The sequence below is a fragment of the Moschus berezovskii genome, chromosome 17 (assembly GCF_049115385.1).
Source record: "Moschus berezovskii isolate FMDL1 chromosome 17, NW_MosBer_1.0, whole genome shotgun sequence".
NCBI classification, from domain to species: Eukaryota; Metazoa; Chordata; class Mammalia; order Artiodactyla; family Moschidae; genus Moschus; species Moschus berezovskii.
This window is the reverse complement of record NC_142476.1, coordinates 20,283,394-20,301,031: the sequence shown is the minus strand read 5'-3', so window position 1 is coordinate 20,301,031 and position 17,638 is coordinate 20,283,394. Positions and strand designations below refer to the sequence as shown.

Below are 17,638 nucleotides of genomic sequence, written 5' to 3'. Positions count from 1 at the left end.
GAGCTGAAAATGTTGGTTTCTGTGCACACTCAGAAGAGGCTGCATTAAATAAAGTGTTTCAATTAATTATGTGTCTGGCACCTCAGATAATCTGTTCACTTTCACACGCATTGGAAAGGAAATGGCAACCCACTCCAGTGTTCTTGCCTGGAGAATCCCAGGGACGGGGGAGCCTGGTGGGCTGCCATCTATGGGGTCGCACAGAGTCGGACACGACTAAAGCGACTTAGCAGCAACAGCAGTCTTTTCTAACAATAACAACAAATTTTAACAGTCTTAAAGGTAAACCTGACTGTCTCTGCCTTATGTTGTTGTTTAGTCACTAAGTTGTGTCCAACGCCTTTACAACCCCATGGACTGTAGCCCACCAGGCCCCTCTGTCCATGAGATTTCCCAGGCAAGAATATTGGAGAGGGCTGCCAGTTCCTTCTCCAGGGGATCTTGCCCACCCAGGGATGAAGCCCGCATCTCCTGCATTGGCAGGTACATTGTTTTACCACTGAGCTACCAGGTAAGCCCATCTCTGTCTTATAGAGCCACCATATTCTTCTGGGTATTTCAAAACATCAAGGTCTTCCATATTCCATTTTCCACCTAGAGATTGTGTACACGTCCTCTGCATGTTAAATAGGCCTCTCTAAGTTTGGTGTTCAAAAATATACTCTCTCTAGGATGGCTGCACCCTAAAGTCATGTGAAAACTTTAATTCATTACTATAAATATCCACTGTTTTTGCACTGAGTCTTCTGTTCCTCGTTTTTGGACCTAAAGCAAGTACTATGACCTTTCTACGCTTCCGTTTCTTCATGGGAAATAACACTAATTCCTGCATTACAAACCAGACAATACATATAAAATGCTTGGCACAATCCCGCAGAATGTCGGCCTCACTCGCGCACCCTTTAGAGACGGCCAGTACGTTTCGTCTCTGCACTCAGCTTTCGCCCAGGAGTTAGTATATGACCCCGCCCGGGTTTAGGGGGCGGGAACCTGAGAGCGGAGGGCGCGTGCGGGAGAGTGGGGTAGTGTGAGAGGTCAGAGTTTAAAGGTCAGAGGCAGTCGGTTGAGGCTGTGCGCCAAAAACTTGATGAAAGATCTCTGGACTTCGGTTGCCTCGGCAACCTCAGCCGGAGGAGGCACAAGGTGGCGAGGACCGCCCCCGCCGCTGCAGCTTTCCGTCTCCAGCCCACCTTGGGCTTTAGCTCCGCCCCTTTCTCCCAGGAGGCTGGGAGAGGAAGTCGACACCGACGCCGACGCGGTTGCCTAGCGATACCTTTTTCCCAAGATGCCCAGCGTGTTGTGTTCTTCTTAACCAATTAGAGAGGCGAAGCGGCCTTACCGCGGGCCAATAGGCTGCGAGGCCGGGGCCCGCGACGGTTAAACCGGGGCTGCGGATCAGGGCGGCCTGGCGCCGGCGCTGGAGGTCTGCTGGTCGGTGGCTGCAGCTCCGAGGAGACGGTAAGGCCTGCGGCATCCTGCGCGGGCCCCGCCATGCCGACTCGGGTGGAGGACTACGAGGTGCTGTACACCATTGGCACGGGCTCCTACGGCCGCTGCCAGAAGATCCGCAGGAAGAGCGACGGCAAGGTGAGCGCGGGCCTGGTCTCTGCCTCCGGCCCCCGGCCGCCCGGAGGAAGCAGGGAGCCTGGCGGCGTGCATCGGAAACGCAGGGTGCTCGGAAGAGCCAGCCGTCTCCCCCAGATCTGCGTCTGTCCTGGGTCTCTCGAGGGATGGGAAGCCGCATCCTTTTTTTTTTCTTTTTTAATTTGTGAGTCTGTCCCTTAATTCTTTTTGTTGTTGTTCAGTCGCTCAGTCGTGTCCGGCTCTTTACAACCTTGTGGACCGCAGCAGGCCAGGCCTCCCTGTCCATCACCAGCTCCCGAAGTTTACCCAAATTCATGTCCATTGAGTCGGTGATGCCTTCCAACCATCTCGTCCTCTGTCGCCCCCTTCTCCTCCTGCCCTCAGTCTTTCCCAGCATCAGAGTCTTTTCCAGTGAGTCAGCTCTTCTCATCAGGTGGCCAAAGTAAAACTAATAAAATGTGCCAAGTGGAATGTATGTGTATATATATATATATATATATATATATATATATATGTGTGTATAGTTTTTCTTCTCCTGTCTTTTTTCCATTCTCTTCCATTTTCTTCCTTTTTCCTGCGTTGACCTGCCATGGCCCTTCTGTTGGTGACTGGTTGCTGACTCCTTAGATGTTTTTAGAGAAATGTAATTCTGTCTGTCATAACCATCAGAACCTAGAACTTTTATGTCTTGTAGTCAGAATTCTTTTAAGTTACCTATTATTCTGATTCTTAGATTCATATCTCCCAAGGTGTGTGGGTAGACCCACTCAGAAAAAAAAAATGGAAAGGAAGTTAGCTCGGATGGAGGGGTCTTTACTAAGTTCTCTTATCCTGGATATCTTGACTAGTTGGAACGGTTGGGGACTTCAACCGTCTCTGCTCCAGCTTTGACTAGAGTACCTTCCGCCAACCTCCCACTAGGCATTGAGGGTAGGGGGTTGGGGCGGCCTAACCTACCTCATCACCCTCTGTTGCATCATTTACTGCTTAAAAATTAGGGGAAGTTTATGGAAATAAACTCAGGGGTCCTCAGTTCATTAAACTAAATTAGATAATAGTGACTGCATGATCTATTTACTAGAGAAGTAACTTTTTTTTTATTTTAAAAATTTGGAGTTATAATGAGTTCATTTATACCTTGGAAATTTTTATTTCAGATATTAGTTTGGAAAGAACTTGACTATGGCTCCATGACAGAAACTGAGAAACAAATGCTTGTTTCTGAAGTGAATTTGCTTCGTGAGCTGAAACATCCAAACATTGTCCGCTACTATGACAGAATTATTGACCGGACCAACACCACACTGTACATTGTAATGGAATGTTGCGAAGGAGGAGACCTCGCTAGTGTAATTTCAAAGGGAACCAAGGAAAGGTAAGATAAATTCATCTCTTAAATGGGCCTAGTTTTGTTTCTGTAAACATCCTGTATTAGGATCAGGGACAAAGTACTTAGTAATGGGGAAGAGTCTTCTTGTGTTTGTTTGGTGGGTCCACAGTACTTTAGAAAATCCCTGGTAAGTCAACACTTGAATTTCATATCCAAATAATTTATTTCCCTATGTATATACTTAGAAAACTGGATAATTCACGTCCTTTCATCTTTGTAATGGTTTTATTCAGACACATGCTACATAACTGCTTTGATTTCAGACAATACTTGGATGAAGAGTTTGTTCTTCGTGTGATGGCTCAGTTGACTCTGGCCCTAAAGGAATGTCACAGACGAAGTGACGGTGGCCACACTGTGCTGCATCGGGATCTCAAACCAGCCAATGTCTTTCTGGATGGCAAGCAGAACGTTAAGCTTGGAGACTTTGGGCTAGCTAGAATATTAAACCATGATACAAGTTTTGCAAAAACATTTGTTGGCACACCTTATTACATGTCTCCTGTAAGTATTTCAAAATTTATATACTTTTAAAACATCTTAATGCTAAGCATTCAAGCAAGGAAATTGAGCTTTTTGTTTATTTCTTTGTTTAGTAATATCTAATAGCCAAGAGTTTGGGGAAGGCAATGGCAAGCCACTCCAGTACTATTGCCTAGAAAATCCCATGGATGGAGGAGTCTGGTAGGCTGCAGTCCGTGGGGTCGCTAAGGGTCGGACACGACTGAGGGACTTCACTTTCACTTTTCACTTTCACACATTGGAGAAGGAAATGGCAACCCACTCCAGTGTTCTTGCCTGGAGAATCCCAGGGACGGGGGAGCCTGGTGGGCTTCTGTCTATGGGGTCACACAGAGTCGGACACGACTGAAGTGACTTAGCAGCAGCAGCAATAGCCAAGAGTTAATAATACTGTTTTATTTTAAATTCATATTTTTCAAATGGACCACCAGACCATTAAAAAAATTTTTTTTCTTGATGTGGACCATTTTTAAAGTCTTTATTGAATGTGTTACAATATTGCTTCTGTTGTTTATGTTTTGTTTTTTGGCCATGAGGCATGTGGGAATCTTCGTTCCCCAACCAGGGAGCAAACCTGCACTCCCTGAATTGGAAGGCGAAGTCTTAACTACTGGACCCCCAGGGAAGTCCCACCACCAGACCACTGAACTCCTGTATCAGCAGTGCAAGTCAGACTGACTGAATGGCTGCCACGTGCTAAGCTCTGGGATCATAGAGATGAAATAGGTTTTGTCTCTGCCCTTAAGTGCAGTACTTCCCAAAGTGCCATAAGTCCTGGACACCAGCTTGTTCTCAGCTGGAGTGATAGTTTAAAATGCAGCATCCTGGGCTCCAGTCCAGGGACTTAGGACCTCTGGACTGGTCTTTGCACTCAACTTTCTGTCTTTTTGTCCCCCACCTTTTTATTTTGGACTTTGTATTTTAACAGACTCCCTAGATGATTCTTGTGTGTAGGACCCAGGAGTCTCACTCACTTCTCACAGCATATTTTTGCAGTGTTAACCTTTAGTATTTATTCTTTTTTGTTGTTGTTGCCTTTTCCTACTGTGGAGGTACTGTTTCCACCCACTTACTGGTTTCCTCTGTTGCTGGATATTTTGTTTCCAAAATGTCTCACCATTCTAAGGAGGACTGCTATGCATACCTTTGTAGGAATTATTCTTTCTTCCTCTTTGGTTATTTCCTTGGTGTATAGCTCTCAAAATGAAATTGCTGGGTCAAAGGGTATGAATTATTTATGGCTCTCTAGTGACTTTTGGGACTTCGCGGGTAGCTCAGTTGGTAAAGAATCCACCTGCAATGCAGGAGACCCTGGTTCGATTTCTGGGTTGGGAAGTTCCCATGGAGAAGGGATAGGTTACCCACTCCAGTTTTCTTGGGTTTCCCTGGTGACTCAGACGATGAAGAATCTGCCTGCAATGCAGGAGACATGGGTTCGATCCCTGGGTTGGGAAGATCCCGCTGGAGGAGGGCATGGCACCTCACTCCAGTATTCTTGCCTGGAGAAGCTCCATGGACAGAGGAGCCTGGTGGGCCACAGTCCATTGTATCACAAAGAGATGGACATGACTAAGTGACTAATTCAGCATAGCACAGTAACTTTTGAAAAGCTTGAATCAATAAGTGAAAACACCAATCAATATGTTGAATGCAAAAGATGAGCAGAATAAAGATGGAGAGAGATTTATTTTTTCAGCAGTTCACAAATGCTTCCAGATTTTGTTCATCTTTTTGTTAACCAATCTGACTACAGTATACAATTTTATAAATTAATGATTTTGTTTTTGACTAAGATCAGATATGGCCAGAACAGTGTCATTTTCTCACTGGATCAGATTCCAAATAGAAGCCAAGGAAAATTATCCAGGGGTGGTTGCTGGAAAATTTGAAACCTGTGCAGTTCTTTTGTTCCTGTTCCCTCCTGTCCCTGTAATTAGATCAGTTGAGCCTTCCCTATGGGATTGATTGTCAGGAAGTGGTGCCAGAGTCACCTGTTGGACTTTAGAATACTCAGAAGCCTCCTGAAGGTTTCAGTACAGTGCTTGCCTCCATGTACTCTGTTGAAAATAAGAGCCATGGTGGACTGTTGTTACAAAAGGCAGGTAGTTAAAATAGGCAATGAGGTTATTAGTTAGTACTGTGGTGTATACAGTGGTCTAAGGGAAACATACATCAATGGGTGAGTTGGGTAACCATTAATGTCTGTATCCATGTGAATGTGAGCTCGGTGTTATCTTAGACTTTTCTCTGGTTCTTTAGAGTTTCTAGATTATGAATTCTTTGAGGTAGAGATGTCTCAACCTTTGAGTTGCCAGTGCCTTGCCTGTAGTAACACAATAAATGTTTGTGAATGAAAAATAGGTGAATGGATTATATATGACAAAGTGTATTAGGATAAGATCATTGCCTTTTTTCCATTATCAATTTAAAGATAAAGTACCATCTTACAATGTAAGATCTAATGTAAGAGAAATCAGCCTTTTGTATTTGAAATTTTTGTTATAGGTATATTTATAATATAAAATTTTTTCCTTTTTTTTTGAGTGACTATTATCAAACTTTAAGGTTTCATTTTTGTCCCAGGAGTAATTTTATAAGTTTTAAAACAAACTTTAAAAAAAATTATTTTATTGATGTATAGTTGCTGTGCTAATTTCTGCTATGCAGCATGATGATTCACTTTTATATATATACACACACACACATTCTTTTTTATATTCTTTTCCACTGTGGTTTGTTACAGGTTCTTGAATGTAGATCCCTGTGCTATAGAGTAGGACCTTGTTTTTTTATCCATCCTATGTATAATAGTTTGCATCTGCTAATCCCAAACTCCCAGTCCTTCCCTTCCCCTGCTTCCCTTCTGGCAATTACAAATATGTTCTCTGTGTCTGTGAGTCTGTTTTAAAACAAAGTAAACTTTAAACTCCTCCTTTCTTTCCCCACTAAAGGAACAAATGAATCGCATGTCCTACAATGAGAAATCAGATATCTGGTCACTGGGTTGTTTGCTGTATGAATTATGTGCGTTAATGTAAGTATGGTGGAGACAGGTTTCTAGTCTGAGGTCTGTCACCTTTCACTGGGTTCAGCTTTTTGAGCATCCATGCACCTTCAAGTCTGAAAGAATCATACCTTGGATTAAAATTAAGGTGGATGGGCAGGTTAAAAAACGAGTTACAAATTAATAACATAACCCCTGAGGCTGAATCTAGACTTCTCAAGCTTGTTACCTGGCTAGGTGCCTCCCTGTCAGACTGAGTTTAGCTCACAGGGCGAGCACGTAGGTCAGGCCTGTGAAAGAAAGGAAATGAAGATCTGGACAAGCGGTCTGGGGATTTGGACAGGATGGAACCCTGCTTCTTTCCCTTTTTTCTTTTCATTTTTTTCCATTCTAAACTCTGTAGAGCAGGGGTTCTCAAGCAGGGGAGGGGAATTTTACCCCCTCAGTTTTGCTTCCCGTGGGATACTTGACAATGTCTGGAGACATTTTGGTTGTCACACTAGGGATAGCTACTGACCTCTAAGGGACAGGGATCAGCAGTGCCGTAAACCATAATAAGGATGAGCAGGACAGCACCCATAACAGAACTGTGCGGCTCCAGATGTCAGTAGTGCCAAGGAAGGGAAACAGCTACAGAAGAAGGTCCCAGAGGTAGAAACAGAAATACAAACTGGACCTTAAACTCTGCTTTTGATTTGCTTCTTATTATATATTTTCATTTTTACATTAAATTTTTTTTTTTCTCTTCAGGCCTCCATTTACAGCTTTCAACCAGAAGGAACTAGCTGGGAAGATCAGAGAGGGCAAATTCAGACGAATTCCATATCGTTACTCTGATGAATTAAATGACATTATTACGAGGATGTTAAATTTAAAGGTAAAGTTTATAAGATGACATGATTCCATCCCTCAGTTAAGTTTTGCAGCGTGTGCTGTTGTGGAGCAACGAGACTGAAGAAACGTTAAATAGATTTCCTTAGCTAATAAATCTGCTCTGTTAACACAAGTGAAAACATGTATCCTTGGCACACTGCTGGCTGCCCGTCTCTGCTCTCTTTATGTCTGCTTCCGCGCTCTGCCCTGCTCACCGGGGGCTGGTAGCAGTAAGGATTCAGAGCCTCAGTCACCTTGTCCTTGCCTACCTCAGCGCAGCAGATGGTGCAGGAAGGGGCCAGAAATAATAAGATCTTATCATTCTGCTCTAACTTGGAGAGATTAGAGACCATGAGAGATGGGAATGGTGGGGCAGGGAGGGCTGAAGGAGCAGAGGGGAAATAACTCAAAGAGACCATGTAGAACAAACCCGGCGGTGGGACGGGGAGGGATCAGGCTGGTGTAAGAATAGAGGCACGTGCTGCGGGAGTTCAAAGAGAAGGGTACAAGTGGAGCAGCAGGATCGGAGGTCAGGGAGAGAGTGTCCTGCTTCATATGGTTTGGAGACGCAAGGGCAGTGGGTGCCCTCAGACGGGCCCTGGCAGTGCTTCCCAGCCCAGCACAGGGCTGAGCCTTCTTAGGTTAAAGGGGAGCAAAGGTGAGTTAAAATCTGCGTCGCTTTGTGGACACAGAGCATCCTGAGTTAAAGCCACCAGTGAACTTACTTTTCAGGTGTTTAAGACCCATCTATGTGGGAAAGGGGCAGTGGGCAAACAGGGAAGGGGGTCGGTTGCGTGGTGATGGATGGTAGCTGGAACTGTGTCAGGTATCTCTCCGTAGTGTACACAGATGTTGAACTGTAACACTGTACAGCTGATTTAAAAAAAAAAGAGCCACCTGTCAAGGAGCCTTTTCTTTTGCTTTGGAATATATGCTGTTTTAAATGTCACTGCCCTTTCAGGATGAGTAGTCCGTCCGTTATGAAGTCTGCCTGCAACACCGAGTCTTTTTCCCCGCAGGATTACCATCGACCTTCTGTTGAAGAAATTCTTGAGAATCCTTTAATAGCAGACTTGGTTGCTGAAGAGCAAAGGAGAAATCCTGAGAGAAGAGGGCGGCGATTAGGAGAACCAGAAAAGCTGCAGGACTCCAGCCCTGTGTTGAGTGAGCTGAAACTGAAGGAAGTACAGTTACAGGAGCGGGAGGCAGCCCTCAAGGCCAGGGAAGAAAGCTTGGAGCGTAAGTCTGGGGGGTGGGGGCGAAGCCCAGTGCTCCCGGAGGCTGATGCTAGTGTGTGAACGTCTGCCTGCACAGAGGGCCTCACGTCTGTTCTCCTAGGGCGTTTTTATAAATACTGGCACAGCCAAAATGCCTCCATCATTTTGTAGTGCTTGCTGTAGTTGCTGTAGGTGCTTGCTGCACCTCCGTGCTGAGCCTCTTTCTCCGGGATCAGCCGCTGTCACCATGCTGTGGGCCCTACCTGTGACAGCCCGGCACAGGAGTCATCACCCCGTACTCTAGTTACTGTTTTCTTTTCTTCCTTAACATACGGGCCCTAAGGTTTCCCATCATAAAGGATCTCTTAGAATTCGCCACCTTCCAGAATCAAAGCTGTCGCTTCTCCCTTCTGACACACCACAGCAGCGCGGCCCAGCTCTAAAACCACACAGTGTGTAAGACGATACGTGTTCAGGTCTTTCTGTAGAGGCTGCAGATACAAGATGTTTAAATCCTCTGATGGGTGTTGACGGACGCAGGGGTTTTTGATGTTGAGTCTGTTGACGCCTTTGAAGTGAGAGCTGCTAGCCGGGTGTGGGGGTTCCACAGGGCGGCCGCAGCGGTAGGGCTCTGCCTTTTGACACGGAGGGGAGAGAGACTGACCGTCTCTTCTGCAGCTCTACGCCAAGGCACATTCACTTATGAATATACTTAAATTTAATTTTAAATGTACTTATACAGTACTCTATTTAAATGTTCTTATAAAGCATGCAAATGCATTAGTTAATATTCTACTTCCTAATGATAATCATCGAGGACCGTGAGATACACTCTCTGTAGGAGGAACAGCTTGTGCTTGCCTGAAAATCTTAGTCTCTTCTGTTAAAAGCATTCTTTAAAAAAAAGAACCCACAAAAAACAAGCAAAAGCTTTTTTTTTTTTAACTTTCCTCAGTGTTCTGTAATTTCCTCTAGCAACTGAAATCTGAACTCTCTAAATGCTGGGCCATGAAAAATAATAGCCTTCGTTACTGATCTGAAGAAGTACCACCTCACTGGGCTGTGTGTTTTTCCCTTCTCTTTGGGTGCTGTTGTTCACTCGGAGGGAGGGGGTTTGGGCCGAGTCACGCCCGGAGAGTGAACTGTCGGCCCGGCCCAGGGGCGAGCGGGATGGCGGGAGCGCTTGGCTCCCCCCGCCGTGAGTTATTCCCACTCATCTCGACCGAAAGTGGAAGCTGACTTTGTCCTTGTGCTTAAGCCAGTCCTCAGGAGGAAACCTGAGACAGCACAACGTACTAATACACTGGGTCATGACTCGGGGGCCGCCCAGCGGACTGGAGTGTACGGTGAGGAGCCCTTCACTAAACGCGGCTCATCGGCGGTCAGGCTGCCAGCCTCACGACAAGGAAAAGCAGTAGGATAACCAAACGTGAACTGTGTGCATCCAGAGCCATTCATTTCTGTCTGTTTTGTTCCGTTCCCTTTTTAAAGAGAAAGAGCGTGAGCTTTGTGTCCGTGAGAGGCTGGCGGAGAACAAGCTGGCCAGAGCAGAAGGTCTGCTGAAGAATTACAGCCTGCTGAAGGAGCAGAGGTTCCTGTCTCTGGCGGGCGGCCCAGGTATGAGAGCCGGCTCTGAGCAGGCGCCGCTGCCCGCTGTAGGTTTCCAGAGTCCTGAGCTGTGAGATGGACTCGGTTGGGTAGATGTGGTTCAGCGAAGGTAAGGACTGTGCTCTCGCCGTGGCTGACTCTCTGGGATCAGAGACGTAAGGCTGTACGTGGGGATGAGTTCGTCTTCAGTTTTGTTCACTTTGTCAAACTACACGTGCAGTATTTGATATTTATTTTTAAAAATTAGGTCGTAAAAAATTGCTGTGCCTTTCAGGTTTTTCTCCGGGTATATTACCAGAATTCTACATTTCTCTCCCTTTTCAAGTGAAAATCCCAGCGTTTTACTATTGCCCATGACCAACTAACACAGGAACCGTGGCTTCAAAGGCGTAACAAACTGACTGTAGAGCAGGCCTCACTTTTGGATCTTTGCTAAGAGCCGTTCCAGTTGCATGTATATGTCAAAATGTGATTGTTTAATATCTCCATATGCTCTGGAATAGGCAAGGGAAAAATAAATGAAACTAGTGATGGAAGTAAGTATCTTTTTTCTCAGTATGATTACCTGCTGCTGCTGCTGCTGCTAAGTCACTTCAGTCGTGTCCGACTCTGTGTGACCCCATAGACGGAAGCCCACCAGGCTCCCCCGTCCCTGGGATTCTCCAGGCAAGAACACTGGAGTGGGTTGCCATTTCCTTCTCCATTGTGTGAAAAGTGAAAGTGAAGTTGCTCAGTCGAGTCCGACCCTTAGCGACCCCACGGACTGCAGCCTACCAGGCTCCTCCATCCATGGGATTTTCTAGGCAAGAGTACTGGAGTGGCTTGCCATTGCCTTCTCCATGATTACCTACCATTTCAGTATTTTTGTAATATTTATTTCAACTTTTCTTAGATTCTACACTGCCATCCATAAAGACAAACTAGACATAAGTCATGATAGAATGACGAATAATTTTTATCTGGGTGAGTTTCATGCATCAGGCCCATTGCTGAGAATTACTGAAGGCCCTGTTGGGGATGGCTCTTCCAGTTAAAGAGTTTATTTCCGTCTTTCCCTGAGAGTCTTTGAGTGGAGGGTGAGAAGTCCCAGAGAGGAACGCTGTATTTCACTTTGTAGGGTATGTAGGTGGAAGAATTCACCTGTGTGCAAATCATGGCAAAGACTTAAAATGAGCTGTGAGGATGCAGTTTCCAGTGTGGGTCGGAGACATTTTGAAGAATTGAAATTGTCAGAAGCTAAGAAAAGCATTGACTCAGTGGACGTGAGTTTGAGCAAGCTCCAGGAGATGGTGAAGGACGGGAATCCTGGAGGGCTGCAGTCCTTGGTGTCACAAAGAGGCAGACATGACTGAGTGACTGAATACCAACAAGAAGAGCAGCAAAGTAGCGGGGAGAGGGTGCCCTGGTGAGCCAGGACAGTTGGCAGTGCCCCCTCCTCATCCTCAGGCTCTGGAGTTCAGCTGTGAGAAAAGCAAGTTGAGATCATCACAGTTAGCAACAGCATCTTTTGGAAGCACTGCTTAGGCTATTTAATGAATGCTAATTCTCTTCTATTTAATGAAATACTAACTCATTTTCTAAACACTTTTCTTTCTTCTAAAACTATTTCATTAGTAGGATTTACAATTTACACTGTTGCTCTTCAAATGGGTAGCTGTTTGTGTTAATAAAGGTGGATCTATTTGAAACCATGGAGTTGAGGCCTAAAAGCAATTTCCTAAAATGCTTTGCGGAGAAAGAGTGTGTGAAATAGGAAGTCGGGAAAAAGGCCGTCAAAGCGCAGCCTTTCCCTGTGCAGCCTGCTGCTCTCTTGGGACCTCTCCATGCCTGTGGTCTGGAATGTTCTCCAGATAGTCACGTGGCTTCTTCCCTCCTCTCTGTCCTCAGGTCTGTGCTCAGAAGTCACCTTATTATGACGCTTCGTCGCTGCAAACACCCCCAGAGCCTCTGCCTCCCTTTCCCCCCCACAGCACGTACCACCCTCAAATATTCCTCGTATGGACTTGTTTATTTATGCTCTGTCTCCTGCTGCCACAATAGAACCTTTGTTTGGTCCACAGTGGCCCATACAGTAAGCTCAGTAAATATTTGAACTTATTTCCTTTAAATGAACACAAAGGAGAAACAAAAGTTTCTGGAATTCCAACCTGCCAGTCCCCAACCCCCAAATAATCCTGTTAGTTCCTAATAGTGTAGCCACTTAAAGTAAATTAGTTTTCTTCCCATTAAAAGTACAATTCGCATTTTTCACTCTCTGTTCACTTGATTTACTTTTATTGTGCTGAATTTGCTTAGGTTCTTTTTGAAACAAGTTTCTGGTGAGTTAACCATTTTTAAATTGTGTTCTTAAGTATTCAGCCAAAACTGTAGGTGCTTGCTATAAAAAAAGAGCTTCTGCTTCCATACTTAGCTGGAAGTAATGTGTTCCAGGTACAATGGCACTTGTTTTCAAGAATAGAGATAAATAACATTGATTTCCAGAAGTTTTATATTGTGGCCTCAATGCATTTAATCTTAAGAGGAAAGTTGATAAGAGAGTGAAGCATACGTTCCTTGATTTTTGGCTACAGATTAGAAAGAAGGCCGATTGATTTCTGCTAGCCGCAGCCCCTGACCTATTAAAAAAGAGACAACAGGTCTAAAGCAGAGTCCCCTGCTTAGTCATGCCCAGCTCTTTGCAACCCCATGGCCTGTAGCCCACCAGGCTCCTCTGTCCATGAAATGTTTTTCTCGGCAGGACTACTGGGGTGAGTTACTGTTTTCTCCTCTGACCCAGGGATCGAACCCACGTCTCCTGTGTCTCCTGCACGGCAGGCAGCCCATCCCAAATGGAGTCACCTGTCACCAACCATCATCAAATCACGGCTTAATGCTAAATTTCATCACAGTTGCAGCCTCTCCCAGGGATGGAATCTTAAACTAGTCAATCTGGAATTACCTGGTCAGCACGAGTGAGGTCATCTGCCTGACAGATCCCTGCTGTCTCCTAAAGGAAGTGACCTTGCCACAGGCAGGCCCCTCTCCACTGGTATCACTTCTTCATCTCGTCCCCTCCTGCCTATAAAAGGCTTTCATTTTGTACAGTTCCTTGGAGCGCCTTTCTATCTGCTGGATGCGATGTCGCCCTAGTCATGAGTCGTTGAATAAAGCCAGTAAGATGTATAACACTCACTTGGATGCTGTTTAGCATTCCTGTCCCAGAGAGAATGACAGGTACCCAGGTTTCACTTGCGAACTGAGAGAGTCGATATGTTCAATAAGTTTGGTTAAGTGTGGAGGAGCCAAATGCCTGTTCACGTAACTCAAACCCCTTTTTCTTTTTCCTTTCTGAAGAACTGTTTGATCTCCCATCATCGATTGTGAAGAAGAAGGTTCACTTCAGTGGGGAGAGTAAAGAGAACGTCGTACGGGGTGAGAATTCTGAGAGTCAGCTCACCTCCAAGTCCAAGTGCAAGGACCTGAAAAAAAGGCTCCACGCCGCTCAGCTTCGCGCTCAAGCCCTGTCGGATATTGAGAAGACTTACCAACTGAAGAGCAGGCAGATCCTGGGCATGCGCTAGCCGGGCCAGAGACACAGACCTGCGCAGAGCCCTTCAGGTCGCTGGCGCTTTCTAGTTGAAAAATGGACTGCTGTAACCTGTTTCTGTGGTTCTGAGAGCCGCACCTTTTCCAGGGTTGGCGGGATATTTGGGGATTAATCCTGCAGTCTTCCAGCACCAGTTGTACCAAAGTCCACACCTTTCATTTTTCTTCCTTTTGTAAAGAACTCTTCATAGAATAACACTTTCTTGGCCGGTTGGGCTTTTAATGCTGTGTGTGATTACTACTGGAACATGAAATGTTATATTCTAAATGTAGGGGGATGGGGAGTGATATTAGGAAAAGCTACTGACTCAGGAGCAGTGCTTACTGAGGCCTTTTAAGGGACTGAATGGTGTGCTTACAGCTGTCGTGTCTAGAGGTTTTACATGTTTTAGAAGTTTTAATAAAAGTCTGAGGTTTTAAATGTTCTTAGCTTAGAGAAAACCTAACTGGATATAGATTGGTCACTAATACCTTGACATCTCGCTTACAAATATCCCGCTGCTCTGGGAGGATAGGGACGAGAGTGTGATGTTCCCAAGAGCCGCACGTGGTGTCTTTTTGTTTTTCTTTTTAGCAGTCTGTGAGCTTTTGTTTGTCCACCTCTTTCTCACTAAATAAAAGAATTTGTTAGTTTTCCTATTTCCAGTGTCTCTTGTATAGGTTGATCGTAGTTGGAGACTCTAATATAGCTTGCAGGCGTGGGAGGCGAGGGCAGAGAATATGGTCCCAAGGGCTGTGTGGTCACTTGACGATCTGGTTGTCTGTCCACGCAGGTGGGTGGTCCTCACCAGGGGCAGTGCGAGGCCTGGAGGCGTTTCCAGTGCCGTGGTTGGAGGGAGGGTGTTGCTGAACACCCTGCGTCCCCACGGGACGGTCCCCACAGCTGAACATCAGTGTGCCACTCCTGAGACCCCTGACCTCAGCGAACACTTGTTGGAGTATCCCCCACCAAAACTTCTTTTGGTGTTGATGGATTTTTTGTTTTTATTTTAAAAGCTCTGACTGGTAATATGAATTAGCAGTCCTTGCTGTGCCCATTGCATTTTTCATGTGATGTTTTCCTGGCAACTCTAATCCTTTTAGCTCAGTGAACTAAGACCAAGTTATGAAGAGTTATAATAAAAAAAACCACTCCTTTATTAGCTGTTTTCATTGTTCTGTTGCTTAGTCATGTGCGGCTCTTTGCGACCCCATGGACTGCAGCATGCCAGGCTTCCCTGTCCTTCACTGTCTCCCAGAGTTTGCTCAAATTCATGTCCATTGAGTCGATGATGCCATCCAACCATCTCATCCTTTGTCATCCCCTTCTCCTCCTGCCTTCAATCTTTCCCAGCAGCAGGGTCTTTTCTAATAAGTCGACTCTTCACATCAGGTGGCCAAAGTATTGGAACTTCAGCATCAGCATCAGTCCTTCCAAAGAATAGTCGGGGTTGATTTCCTTTTAGGATTGACCGGTTTGATCTCTGCTGTTAGCTATTTTATTACAGGTTCATTACACAGTTGATAGTGTAGCTCCAGCAAAGATACAATATTGTTGCAACACAGTCAAACTGATTACAGTGTCTTCATGGTATACCTACAGATTAGTCCTAACAGGAGCACTTTGATGTCAGTGTTGAGTATAATTTGCAGGGCCCAGAGCAAAATAAAAATGTGGGGCTCCTTGTTCAAAAAGCAGGAAATAAGTACCATTAAAGATACATAGAAAGCCTCGTCCTTTCTTCCAAAATCTCTCTGCTTCTTGTGGTGTTATTGCTGTTTAATTCCTTAAGAAAAATTGAAGTTTTAAATTATTAGCATGAACATTGCTATTCATCTTTTATATTGTGTGATGCCAGTTTTAAATGCAGATAGCAGCACATTTAGCTCATCGGCGGAATCACTGAAATTGTGTAACTCACACTTGGTGACTCATCCAGGAGGGTGCCTCAGGCTGGCCAGGAGAGACACATGCCTGTGGCAGGCGTCCGGGGGCCGCGACTCTGAACAAGCAAGACACGCTGTCAGGCTGGAGGAGTCGAGCCCACAGCCCTGGCTGCAGCAGGTAGGTCAACCCAAGGCCAGGACTTTCTGTGTGCCTCGAGTGGGGTGTTTGGATCACCCCTGCCAAGAGAAGGCGTCCAGCTGGCTGCCCACCCACCATGTGACGGGGCTGACCCTGGGAGGGGGACGGGCATTGGGAGGCAACTGCTGCCCTCCTCTGTCCTGAGAGGCTTCTGGGCATCCTCCCCTGCCCATGCCTAGGACCCCTCTGGGAGCAGAGAGTGGGAGGCTGGGTGGGGCCCGGTGCACCAGGGGTGGGGAACTTGGTGGCAGACCCATGCCTGAGCTGAGGCTCTAAGCCCGTATATGGTCCTACTGGACTGGACTTACGAAACAAATTCAACAGCACTGTGACTTTCAAGATTACAAACACAGAGCATTAGACTCCAGGAGAATCCCAGGGACGGGGGAGCCTGGTGGGCTGCCGTCTATGGGGTCACACAGTCGGACACGACTGAAGCGACTTAGCAGCAGCAGCAGCAGTCGTAGCATAGGTTGCTCAGTTGTGTTCGAATCTGTGAGCCCATGGACCATAGCCCGCCAGGCTTCTCTGTCCATGGAATTCTCCAGGCAAGAATACTGGAGTGGGTTGCCATTTCCTCCTCCAGAGATCCAACCTGGGCCTCCCATATCGCAGGCAGATTCTTCACCCCCTGAGCCACTAGGGAAGCCCTTTCTAAATGCCAGGCCCTTCCACAGCACAGAGCCTGTGTGACCGCACGGGCCCCATACTCGTGAAACCTACCCTTTCTTTAGGAAACTCCTTTCCTACCTTAGGAAATGAGTTTTCTTTCCTACTTTTAACCCCGTGGCATGCTGAGAGCTTCTCTAGTTTCTCCCATCTTAGCTTCCATCTGTTTTCACTCCTTCGTTTGGTCAGTCAGCGAGTTACTGCGCACCTCCTACAGCCAGGCAGGCACCGTTGAAGGCGCTGAAGGTGCCGCATGGAGAACTGAAACCCCGGCCCTCGGGGAGGTGCCTTGCAAACAGGCAAGAGAGTCAACAGACAAGCACGTGGGGGAGTTAGTGTGGAGAGCTACGGAGGGGAACGAAGCAGCAAAGAGGGGGAGGAAGTGGGGATGCAATAGCAGAAGAGGTGGCAATCAGGGCTACAGAAGTTAGGGTTGAGGTGGGGTGGGGGGTCCAGGAAGAGATGCCCTAGAGGGGGAAGTTGAACGTGGCTCGGAGAGGAGATCGGGCAAGACTTGAAAGCAGGCAGAGGCTTGGGAACTGAGATGTCTTTATTTGCTTATGCATTTCCACCCCTAAAGCTGGGGACATCTAGGGTGTTTGGGCAATGATAATATAGCAATCTAAGAAGAGGATCTCTTTGGTGGTGGAGAGGGCGAGTCCTCCCAAATAATGTTTCTCCAGCATGTAGGGGCTTCTCTGATGTCTCAGATGGTAAAGAACCTGTTCGCAATGTGAGAGACCCAGGTTCAATCCCTGGGTCGGGAAGATCCCCTAGAGGAGGGCATGGCAACCCACTCCAGTCTTCTTGCCATGGAAAAATCCCATGGACAGAGGAGCCTAGTGGGCTACAGTCCATGGGGTGGCAAAGAGTCAGATGCGACTGAGCGACTAAATTGTCACTTTCTTTTTTGATAATGGAGAGGGCAGAGTCCTCCCAAATGATGCTTCTCCAGCATCGCTTTCTAAAATCTTTCTAAGGTGCTTTGCATGACATCAACACAATACTTACCATTACAGACTTTGAATGTTTAAACGATGAGTTTCACCAAGCACGACCTGCTTCTAGCCATTTGAAAAAGAGTCACTGGTTTCGAGAAAGACCAACCTACTGCTCTGAGA

The 17,638-nt window shown here is 46.2% G+C and overlaps 1 protein-coding gene across 2 annotated transcripts; it reads left to right on the top strand.

Moving 5' to 3' along the window:
- The first annotated feature begins 1,132 nt into the window (after positions 1 to 1,132).
- NEK2 (NIMA related kinase 2) lies at positions 1,133 to 15,485 on the top strand. Of its 2 annotated transcripts, none has more exons than XM_088845247.1 (8): positions 1,133 to 1,587; positions 2,742 to 2,959; positions 3,238 to 3,478; positions 6,448 to 6,530; positions 7,251 to 7,377; positions 8,393 to 8,612; positions 10,082 to 10,307; positions 13,532 to 13,667. In XM_088845247.1, the coding sequence occupies exons 1-7, from the start codon at positions 1,492 to 1,494 to the stop codon at positions 10,270 to 10,272; spliced, it is 1,176 nt and encodes a 391-aa protein (XP_088701373.1). In that variant the 5' UTR covers positions 1,133 to 1,491; the 3' UTR covers positions 10,273 to 10,307; positions 13,532 to 13,667. The 2 variants fall into 2 exon arrangements, with proteins under 2 accessions (XP_088701373.1, XP_055274765.1); XM_055418790.2 differs by having other exon boundaries at positions 1,138 to 1,587; positions 10,082 to 10,207; positions 13,532 to 15,485.
- Positions 15,486 to 17,638: the final 2,153 nt, after the last annotated feature.